This window comes from Haliaeetus leucocephalus, unplaced genomic scaffold, assembly GCF_000737465.1.
Source record: "Haliaeetus leucocephalus isolate CR32 unplaced genomic scaffold, Haliaeetus_leucocephalus-4.0 Scaffold197, whole genome shotgun sequence".
NCBI classification, from domain to species: domain Eukaryota; kingdom Metazoa; phylum Chordata; class Aves; order Accipitriformes; family Accipitridae; genus Haliaeetus; species Haliaeetus leucocephalus.
Window position 1 is genome coordinate 822,994 of NW_010972633.1, and position 10,758 is coordinate 833,751.

The window sequence follows — 10,758 nt, forward strand, 5'->3', positions numbered from 1 at the left end:
AGACTGGGGACATGCAGGGCTTTGTGTCCTTCTTGGGGAGAAAGGCCCTTGGTTACCCTGCTCGGGGACTTGTTTGGCCACACCGTGGTTTGGCCCATCTCCAGGGATGGCTGATGTGCAGCTGTGTGTGTGCTGGGGGCAGCAGCCCTCCTCTGGCTCAGCGGTACCTTGTACTCGTCCTCTCTGATGCCTAGGTCTATGGCCTGGATGTGGTCCCCATCTACAGGACTCGTTCTGCCTTCTCTGTGGCTCTATTAGTAGACCTCTGTGATGTGTCCAAGCGACTCTGGCTGTGTGAGCTGCTGCTGCTGCTGAGCCTCTTCACAAATAGTTTTTGTTTATTTGCAGGTCCTTGAGGGAGTCAAATGTGTTGGACTTTGTGGCAGTCCCAGGGGAGCGATGGGCATGCTGTGTCGTCAGCAATGATTCCCCCCTGACAGGTATCTCGGGGCCAGAGGATGGGGCCGCTTAGATCCCTGCTGGTGCTTCTTTGCTTGTGTTGCGCAGCCCTGGCCATTTAGTCAAGGTGTCGGAGTGCCGGTGCAGGAGCTGTGCAGGCCTGGGGTGTCTCCTCGCCGGCTGGCCCTGCTGATCGGACAGCTGATGTCCATGGTGTCGGCGCAGCCTTTGTTGCTGCTCAGGCACTGGCTCCCGCTGTTCTGCCAGGTGGAGTTCGCAGTGACGGCATCAGTCATGCAAGGCAGTGGTCCCACTGCCCTCCCCCATGTTTGAGCACGTTCCTTCCTGCTCTCCTCCTGCAGTACCTCCCACCCTCTAACAACCATTTAAGTCCAATCTCAGCCCGGTTTCCACAAGCTCTTCAGTTGCTACCTCACTCGAAAGTGCTTTATCACCCGGGGTGGCACAGTGCAGCACCTTACTTGTTCCCAGCAGAGCAGATGTAATTGGACTCCTTGGTCTCACCTGAGCTGTCACTAATACCTGCCTCTTCCTGTGCCAGTGCTTCTGCTCTTCTAGCTGTTGTCAAACCAGAAAGCCAGCAGAGGCTGTTAGAGGTGGAGGCATGCAGCGATGCTGTGGAGGTGTAAAGCATAGGGTGCAACTTTTTGGGGTATAGATAAGGAAAGAGCAAGGAGAACAGTGGAGGGACTGGCCCTGCTGTCAGGAGGGATTATGGTGTGGCCTCAGACTCATGAGCTCTAAGGGAACACTGACAGATTTGCCTCCTCTCTCCCGTAATCACCTGGCTCCTGGTCACTTAATTAACTGGCTCTTGGGTCCCTTGGCTTGGTTGGTTGTCTCTTCTACAAACTCAGCAGCAGCTTGGGCGATGCAGGTTTTAGTGCAGCACTTGGGATGTGGGGAAGCACTCTTCAGAAGTGACCGCTCCCCATGGGGCTTCAGGTCCTGCTGCCTTGGGTTGCAGGGTGCATGGGGGAGCTCTCTCCTCCTGGGACAATTCAGGATACAACCTTTGTGGAGGAAGCACTTTCTCTGTGGCAGTGAGATGTTCCCTGCCGTCCTGTGAGCTAACCCTGAGGAGGAGTAGTGAGTGATGGTGGTTTTGATTTGCCCTGAGTTTTTCCCTGGGCTCCCTCCAAATAGCTGGCAGGGTGGCAGGCCCGTTGGCAGCATGGTAGTGGGGTCTCATGGGTGTCAAGGGTCTGTTCCCATGCGTGGGGCCCAGAGCTCGCTCTCACGTGCGATTCCTTCACAGGCTGAGCGGCGCCGACTGCAGATGGAGATGGTTCAGCTGTTGCCTGTGGAGAGGATGCCGGCTCTGAGGCCCAGGTAGGAGCCTGGCCATGGGGGCTGTGCTGGGGCTGGCACCTCCCTGCTGCCCTCCCTAGCCTGCCAGCAGCTGGCTGCCGCCCCAACGGGCCACCATGGAGCGGCCCACACGGGTGCCCAGGCCCCTCCGCCTCCTGGCCTTCTTTGGGCAGAAGCCGCAGGCTGTTGGAAGGGAGACATCACCAGAACTGGAGCCAGAGCTGGAGGAACCTAAGGAGATGAGCATCACGCTGCCCCTGGGCGAGGGCGGGGAGCTGGTGGAGTGTCCCCTGTGCCTGCTGCCCCAGCCTCCTGAGGCCTTTCCCACCCTGGCCTCCTGTGACCACCGCTCGTGCTGGACCTGTCTGGAGCAGTACCTCCACATTGCTGTCAGTGAGAGCCGCGTGCAGGTGGCCTGCCCGCACTGCCCTGCTGCGCTCCAGCCCGCTGACGTCCACCGCCTCCTGGCCGAGCCCGCTCTCCGTGACAAGTACGAGGAGTTCCTCCTGCGACGGCTGCTGGTGGCCGACCCCGGCACCCGCTGGTGCCCGGCGCCCGACTGCAGGTGACCGTCCAGCCCTTCGTGCAGAGCCGGGAGCAGGGGGGTGGTGTGGGTCCCCTCTTCCTGCACCAGTGGAGGCGATGGGCTTCCCCACCAGGGAGCTGGTGTGCAGCAGACTGTGCCTGTGTCCTGTGAGCCTTTTCCAGGCTCAGTCCCCTCGGGACTTGGTCTTGTGTGGGGTTGTACCTGCTCAGAGAGATCTCCTGATCCCTGTACCAGCTGCAGAGCCTGGGCAGCTGTGTGTCTCTGCCAGGGCTGGTGCTCTCGGCCGTGCTGGGCCAGTCCGCGAGGCCCCAGGGGAACTGTGGGTGCTGGATGGGGAAGGCTGTGCTGCAGTCTGAGCTGGTGAGAGTGTCTCCTGGCTCTCCTGAGGAGGGGCTGCAGCTCTGCTCAGCCTGGAGCTGGGACCTGCCACTGCATGGCCTGGCCATGCCCGGGAGGAGAACAGCTGTGTGCTGTGCAGGGATGCAGGGAGGGCTGTGGGCACCGCTGGCCCCCCCCAACACTGACCGCCTTCTCTCCACAGCTATGCTGTCATCGCCTATGGCTGTGCCGAGTGTCCCCGCCTCACCTGCGGGCGTGAAGGCTGTGGCACCGAGTTCTGCTACCACTGCCGGCAGCCCTGGCACCCCGACGGCCCTTGTGTACCAGTGCCACCCGCCCCCAGCCTGGCCAGCCCTGCAGCACAGCTAGTCCACCTGGAGGACTTGGCCCACGGTGAGACCCTGGCCCAGGGTGGGAGCAAGCAGGGCAGGGTTTTGGCACAGCCGAGCAGCACAGTCAGATGCCTTTTTGTACTTTCCTGCCTGTGGGGATGCTGGAGTCAGGACCCAGTGGTCCCCACTGGCTGCCTCGGTGTGGAGGCATGTAGCCCCTGTGCTGGTCGAGCTGGGGGGTGTGGAGAGGGACCCTGCTGTGCCTGGCTAACCCTGACACCCATGGGACAGGCTGCAATACTGGGACAGGGTGTGGGGGTGGACCTGCACTGTCCTGTCTTGCTCCCACCCATCCCATCTCATCTCCTTCCCCCCATCAGCTGAGGCTGAGGACATCAAGGTCTGTCCCCGCTGCAGTGCCTTCATCATGAAGATCAATGATGGGAGCTGCAACCACATGAACTGCACGGTCTGTGGCTGTCTCTTCTGCTGGCTCTGCCTGCAGGAGATCTCCGATGTGCACTTCCTCAGGTCAGCGCAGGGCTGTGGGGACACGGGGTGTGCGGGGGGGCTGGAGCGGAGGGGCTGCCAGGAGCTGAGGGGGGATTGCAGGAGCTGCCCCTGGGCTGAGCTGGGGGTGCTGTGATGCTGGGCTGGGGCTGGGGCCAGGAGCTGTGGGGCTAGGATGGGGGGCAGCAAGGCCCTGCTGAGAGCCATGGCCATGCGCAGCCAGGTTTGGGGCTGGCTGGGCCGTGGGGCTGATTGGGGTGGGAGCAGAGTGGTCTGTGCTGCTGGGTCTGGCAGGGCTGAGGGCTTGGGCCTGCCTGTCGGCACCCCACAGGTGGGATCCCAGGTGGCAGCTGGAGCTCGGGATTGGGATGGGGCAATCTGGCTTTCTGCTTCCCCAGTGGGCCCATGGGTCTCCCCCCAGCGCGAGGATGGGCTGTGCTGGTGTCTGCCTGCCCCTGCGCAGGAACCATTGGCCCAGCCCTGCTCTGTCCTCGCAGCCCCTCTGGCTGCACCTTCTCGGGGAAGAGGCCTTGGTCACGGACCCGGAAGATCCTGTGGCAGCTGGGCATGGTGCTGGGGGCGCCTATGGTGACCTCCCTCGTCGCGGGCATCGCTGTCCCTGTCATTACCATTGGGATCCCCATCTACATGGGTAGGAAGGTACTGGCAGGGGGCCCCGGAGTCCCCATGGTCCCACTCCCTGCTGAGCCTGGCAGCCCATGGCGTCAGGCCTGGACAGACATGCAGTGCTCCCCGCTGCCCACCGCGTGTCCCTGTGCCACCCCTGACTCCCCACAGCCCCTCCTTGTGGGGACCCTCTCTGCTGCCCACCCCAGCACTCTCCGCCAGTGAGGGAGGTCTCGGCCTGGAGAGGTGGGGGCTTGGGGTGGGCAAAGGAGGAAGGGGTCTGGGGGTCCAGGGGTGTTTTCCAGGGACACCTGAGCTGTGGTGGCAGCACTGTCATGGCTGCCTGTACCTGAGGAGATGGAGGGGGTGTCTGGGCAGCTGTGGCTGCAGCTAGAGCTCTGCCAGGGCTGGGAAGAGGCCCCGTCCCTGCAGGCTGTGCGCCGAGATCTCTGCAAAGCCCTTCACCTGTCTTGCTTCTCCTCGAGGTGCTGGGCCAGAGACGGAGGAGCAGCCTGTCGGGGTGCCAGCAGTGCCTCTCTGTCACCAGCAGTGTCCTCCTCTCTCTCTTTGTGTCCCCCATCATAACAGCTGTCACCGTGGGTAAGTGTGCCGGGCCAGGGCTGAGGACACTGCCCACGTGCTGGAGAGAGTGGAGCTTGGGCCTGGGGGCCACTGCAGCGGAGTCTCTGGGGGGGGATGTCTGAGACCTGGGGCACTGGGGCTTTGCCCAGGGGGCTGCCGGTGCAGGTCAGGCAATAGCTGCCTGTCTGCCCGCAGGAGTCGGTGTGCCCCTGATGCTCACCTACGTCTACGGGGTGGTGGTGCTGTCGCTGTGTCGGAGCCGCTGGGGGTGCGGGGGCAGCCGCAGTCCGCCCGGGGATCTCAGCGTGGTGGAGCTGGAGAACCTGACCAAGTGTGAGTCCTGCGCTGCTGTCTGTCTGCTGGCCTGTGCCCTTCGTTGGGCTGCACGGGCCCTGTTCCTGCCTCACATCTCTGTGGCTGTGACATCTCCAGAGCCAGGGGCTCCCTGTGGACCCGTGTCGGTTTTGCCCCGGTGGTGCCACACACACCTCTGTCCCTGCGGGGAGGCTGCAGGCTGGCATCCTGGGACCAGCTTGTTTGCACACCCTGCCATGTGCCTGGTAGCCCATTCTGCTCCCTGCTCTGACGGGGAGCGGTCCTTGCAAACAGGGTACTTAGCACCATCTCTCTCTCCACCAGTGAATGAGCTGTGGTCGGTGCTGCCCAGCCCCAGGCCAGGTGAGGATGGAGTCCTGGACACAACCACCTTCCCCAGCGGCAGCCATAGCCCGCGCCGTGGGGCAGCGTGGAAGGAGCATGACAGCCAATCAGCCAGCATGGTGGCCCTCGTGGGGAGCATGCTGAGCGAGGGTCAGGACATGTCCTACAGGTGAGCTGGGACTGCTCTGCAGGGGAGGCAGAGCGGTCTGGCGCATCCCCTTCCTAACAGCCTTCCCCACGCCCGTTGTACCGGGAAGGGATGTGGTGATGTCCCCCTTTGGGCTGCTGCCCTCAGGCCCTGCGTTTGTCTGCAGGGAAGGCATCAACATCGAGGTGGAAGTGTCGATCGAAGCAGTGCCGCATCCTGCCCAGGAGCAGAGCCTGTGCAGTGCGCTGTCAGGGCAGAGTCTCTCTGGGGACTCCCTGGGAGGCACCAGTGACAGGTGCAGCACCATGGGTGTCCCTGCAGAGTGAGGGGGACTGAGCAGCACTGAGCGGTGAGACCCTCGATCCACAGAGCCCCCACCTGGGCTCCCACCTGCCACTGACACAAAGATCCCATGCTCTCCTGTGGCAGAGCTGGTCACCCTCTGTGGGGCACCACCTGCCCCATGAACTGGGTCCTGGCCATCCCCCAGGCTGGGCGGGCCCTGACTGCGCTTAGTGCTGCCTGCAGCCTGCGCCCAGCCCCATCCACCCCTTTCCCGAAGGCAGTCTTCGGCATTGGCACCGCTGGGAAATAAAACTACTCTCTGAGGGTCTGTCTGTCTCCTGCGGCACAGCCACCCCCCCAACGGTACAGCCCCCATCACAGCAGGCTCTGATCCATGCTGTGTTTCCCCCCCCCCGCAATGGTTACTGCAGGAGGCCAAGCAGGTGGGGTACAAGTAGGGCCAAGGAGCAGGGCAAGAGTGGGGATATTCCCTTGTGCAAACACCCCAGAAAACTGAGCACTGCAGGTGCAGGACCAGCACAGCACATGGCTGGGAGGGTGGGATGTTGCTGCAGAGCCTCAGCCAGCACCAGCAAACCGAGCAGCTTGGGTAGGGGCTGAGCCTTGCCCCAGCTGGGCCAGCCCCTGGTGCACAGTGTGTGGCACCCATGGGTCCTGCATGCCCCCATCTACTTTCCTGGGGGCAGCAAGTGGCTTCCAGCAGATAGACCTTGAGTGTGGTGCAGGACAGCTGCAGCTGGGGCCCAGAGCAGCCCCTGAGGGTGGGAGGCTGTGCACTGTGCCAGGAAGAGCTGGGGAGCACACAGGTCTCACTATGATGACCTGTGTCTGTATATCTGCGTCCCTGTCTGCCCAACCCTGGCTGCTCCAGCAGTGTGTGAAGGGGTCCCAGGGCTGTCAGAGAGAAGGGCTGTGCCCTGGGCAAGCTATGGGTGATGTTTTAGCATGTGGGGTGCTGCAGGACAGGGACCCGCCTGGATCCTTCTTGTGATGGGCACCCAGTCCAAAGCAGGAGAGAAAACTCTGCCGAAGATCTGGTAGTGTCTCCCAGCTGGAGGAGGCACCAGCAGCGAGGCTGCCTGCAGCACCCAGACTCCCACTGCTGCTCCCCTCCCCAGTAGCACTGGGATTACCAGGCCCCACACAGCCCTGCACTCCTGGGGGCCAGGTTAGTCACCACCATAGATAGCTGTGGTACGCCATGTCCTGCGTCGGCTTCCCTCCATGCCCTGTGGGATGCTGGCATGGGCTGCAGGGCACCCATTTCTATGCGTGGACAAGGACAAGGCAGTGGTGGCCAACCTAGTGCCTCCATGCATGGAGGGGGTTGTGGCCTCCCACCCTGCCTGTGGGCAATGAGGCTGCCCCTGATGAATGCCTTGGACAGGCCGCAGCGTTGGGGTGGGGGCAGCTGCCCCTGTGCCCAAGCTTCTGGGGCCAAGCAGCTCGAAGTTGTGGGTGCTGATCCCCACCAGGAATCCATCCTGCAGCCAGGCCAGCATGGAGGCACCATGTAGTAGTGCCACAAGCTGTGGGTGGGGACCCTGAGCCAGACAGGGTGTGCAGCCTCAGGCAAGTGGGATCCTGCCTATGACCAGTCTGACTCCACTGCAGCATCCTTGGGAGAAAAAGCTGCTTCTGAACATTTAGCTGCTTAATGTTTAGCAGAGTCTAGCAGCACCTTGCACAGTTGTGGGGACTTGTACTGATTGGGGTGGGTAGGTGCTGCCTACACCATCACCCTTCCCCAGCCATGCATGGTCAAACGATGCTCCACACTGGTGTGAGGCACTGACCCCAGCACATGATGGGTGCACCTGCCATGGCACCTGTCTCTCACCCAGAAATCATCAGGTCCCTTCCCTGGTCCCATAGCTGAAAGCCAGAGCCAACCAGGACTCCTGTGGTCCCATAGCCACCTCCTTGCCCCCTGCTCCCATGCTCTCGCACCCAGAGCTGCCCTTAGAGACCCACTCACTCCTTTGCTCCCAAGCCCCATCGCCTACTGCACAGCTGGTACAGCTGCCCTTTGCTAGTGCTCATATGTGCATGCATTGCTGGCACCACAGACACTCCCCCACCTCCTCTGCACTCACACGGAGGAAAGTAAATAGTTGAAGGTGGGGGTTTGATACGGTGACAGGACAGACTGTGATGATCAGGCACAGGGCATGGCCAAGACTCAGGTACTGCCTAGTCTCTGCTTACATGCAAATAAACCCTTTTATTCCTTTATCCCTTTATTTCCCACAGTTGTTCCTCCCCAAATCTCCTAAATCCCTCCCTTTTCCCACCTTTGGTTCCTCCCCTGAACATCCTGTAATAAATCCTGCACTATCCCCAAATGCTCTTTCCCTGCATCCCATAATGTGTCCTGCACCCCTAGGCAGCCACCCTTCTGTGCTTGCAAGGTGATGCAGAGAGCTCCCGATGAGGCATGGTGATGGGTTTCACGCCTGGACCACAGGGCTGATGGCTCTCCTGGGACAGCCCTGGGAGGGGCCTGGATGGGTGTCTGTGATTTGGGTCCCCGCACCTGCTCTTGTACCTCTGTCCTTCTGGCTTTTTAGACATTGGCCTTTGAGGGGCTGGTGCTTCCCTTCTGATGGGCCTGGGAGTAGCTGAGTCAGGTTATTAATCAAATTACTCCTCCTGCCCTTGTTTCTTTGTGCCTCCTTTGTGTCTGCAGCTGAGCTTATCACATCACATAACAGCCTGGGCTTCCCAGTGCCTTCAGTAACCAACTCTCAGACCTCTGGTCTCTCCAGGATCTATCCCAGGCTACACCAAAACCTGGCTCCCAAACCTCTTTGCCTGCTCATCATCAAGTCCAGCTTGATACTCGCTGGCGAGTACATATTGAGGTACACATCCCTCCCCAGCGCACTGGTCTCTCCCTTTGCTGACGCTCCAACCCACACACCCCCGCATGCAGCAGAAAGAGCCCACACACCCAGGAAAACATCTAGAAAAGAAGATCACTTTGTGGTGATCCCCCCCCCTTTTTTTAAAACACACAACTGGCCCCTTTTATGTCCTTTTCCCATGCTCATTCCTCCCCCTGCCGCCCCCAGTCCCCCCCTCCCTGCAAACAGCCCCTAGCAGTCCCATCTGCACCCAGATCCACAGCGAGTCACAAGCCCTGTGGGCAGGAGCCCCTGTTGCTGCCAGGGGTGTCACCCACTGACCCCCGTGGATCCCAGGCAGCCCTAGGTCTGAGCTGGCTCCCAAAGAGGTCACCAGGACCCCCAGCTCCTTGGCTCCTTTGCATTTGTGGAGATGAGCTGTCCTCACATAACCTGCTGGGCAGGCTTAGCAAAACTCCTGATTCTATTCTTTCAACAGCTTCAGTAGGTTAATGAAAATACCTGTAGGTATAAGGGCCTTTGATAAGGCACATGACATACCCACAAAGCATTCCAATTAAAAACTAGCATGATAAAACATCAATAGAGTACATGGTAAATGGTCTAAACCCAGTTACACCTCGGTACAAATTACTAATGTGGGATCACCACTAATGAGAGCTATTTTAGCAGACTCCACAGAGACTGGTACTAACTCCTGTATCAAAAACTTTAATTGCCAAGAAGAAAGTTTAAAACCAAACCCTCTTGAAACTGATGCCTCGCAGCAGGAAAAAGACAGCAGGCACATGACAATTCAGACAAAGTGTTTTTAACCCCACCTAGTGAAACTGCCTCTCAGAGCACTGCAGCTCCAGGCGTTCCATCCAGGACAGGGATTTAACCCTTCTGCACAAATAACAAATGCTTTTAGGACTAGAGAAAATAATTCTGCTCATTCCTGTGACAATTCAGTCTGTTTATTCAAAATTTGGGGGCAACTTGGCCAGCACATTCGTAGCAGGGAGGAAACATCAAGTACTGAGCTGCCCCTTAGCCAGAGTGATCCTGAGACAAACCCATCTGGCAGTGAATGAAAGATGCCCTGAGAAGAAACTCACTTTTGCAAAGGAAAAAACCTCCTTGGGAAGGAAAATCTCCTGCTCAGGGAGCAAGGGAACACATCAGCTCATCCAGAAAGTTTATGTGCACAGAAACAGTCAGCCTGAGCAGCAAGTCTGACTACAGTGCCTGTGGGTGTTTGTGGCTCTGAACTCCCAACCCCAGCCTGCATGATTCAGGGACCAAAACAGTTCAGGTCTGGACACATCATCACTGGAGAGCCACTAGACAGAGGGGCTTAAGCTCAGGGCCACCAGGGAAGAGGCTCAAAGATGACACGAGATGCACCCATCCAGGCTGGCAAGGCATGGGCTGACTGAACTGCACAAGCCGAGACAACGGGCCAGGACCAGGAAGGTGGACTACATCTTTGAAGAGGGAAGACTTGCAGCGCAAGGCATTGTTGGGGCACTCTGCCATGAAACAGGAACCCCAGAGCAGCTGGATGAAGTTGTGCCAGGTGACCTGGCCTGCAAACCTCATCAGCGCTTCCCTGTGCTCCCCACCATGCCAGGTGGAAGGTGAAGGGGCACAGCAGCAGGGAGTAGCAACTGAGCTTTCCATCAGTGGTTTATAGCCCAGGAACTTCACTCCTGCAGGAGCAGCTGCAGTATCGACACACATTCTACAAGCTTTACATCATCCAGCACACCAGACAGGAGCTGCCTCTTGCCCCACCTTGAAGAGAGCACGCAGCTAGATGGGGTGCAGCACGCTGCGGGCAAGTTAGCTCAGGAGGGTGACTGGTACCCTTGTCCTTCAGCAGGCATAAACTGTCTCCAGAGACTTGTTTCCTGCTCTATGTGCAACAGATTGTCCTCAGTTAAGCCACCTCCAGGTAATGGAGAGGCAGCAGGCCCAAGCACTGCAGCAGGGGCTGGTGCTCTGCAACCACGTGGCAGAAGCGAGCTGCTTCTCATGAGCTGCAGACGCATCCCCCACAGTGCCCTGAGACACCAGACATTCTCCTCCCCATCCCACCTTGCTCACCCCCCACCACCTCCAGGA

At 59.6% G+C, this 10,758-nt stretch overlaps 1 protein-coding gene across 3 annotated transcripts; it reads left to right on the forward strand.

The window, feature by feature from the left end:
* The first annotated feature begins 234 nt into the window (after nucleotides 1-234).
* LOC104830759 (E3 ubiquitin-protein ligase RNF19B-like) lies at nucleotides 235-8,629 on the forward strand. Of its 3 annotated transcripts, XM_010565897.1 has the most exons (9): nucleotides 239-440; nucleotides 1,679-2,296; nucleotides 2,820-3,010; nucleotides 3,330-3,480; nucleotides 3,957-4,119; nucleotides 4,572-4,686; nucleotides 4,864-5,001; nucleotides 5,308-5,497; nucleotides 5,643-8,626. In XM_010565897.1, exons 2-9 carry the CDS (start codon nucleotides 1,848-1,850, stop codon nucleotides 5,800-5,802), a joined length of 1,557 nt encoding a protein of 518 aa, XP_010564199.1. In that variant the 5' UTR covers nucleotides 239-440; nucleotides 1,679-1,847; the 3' UTR covers nucleotides 5,803-8,626. The 3 variants fall into 3 exon arrangements, with proteins under 3 accessions (XP_010564198.1, XP_010564197.1, XP_010564199.1); XM_010565896.1 differs by having other exon boundaries at nucleotides 235-440; nucleotides 4,864-5,497; nucleotides 5,624-8,629; XM_010565895.1 differs by having other exon boundaries at nucleotides 235-440; nucleotides 4,864-5,497; nucleotides 5,643-8,628.
* The last annotated feature ends 2,129 nt before the right edge of the window (nucleotides 8,630-10,758 follow it).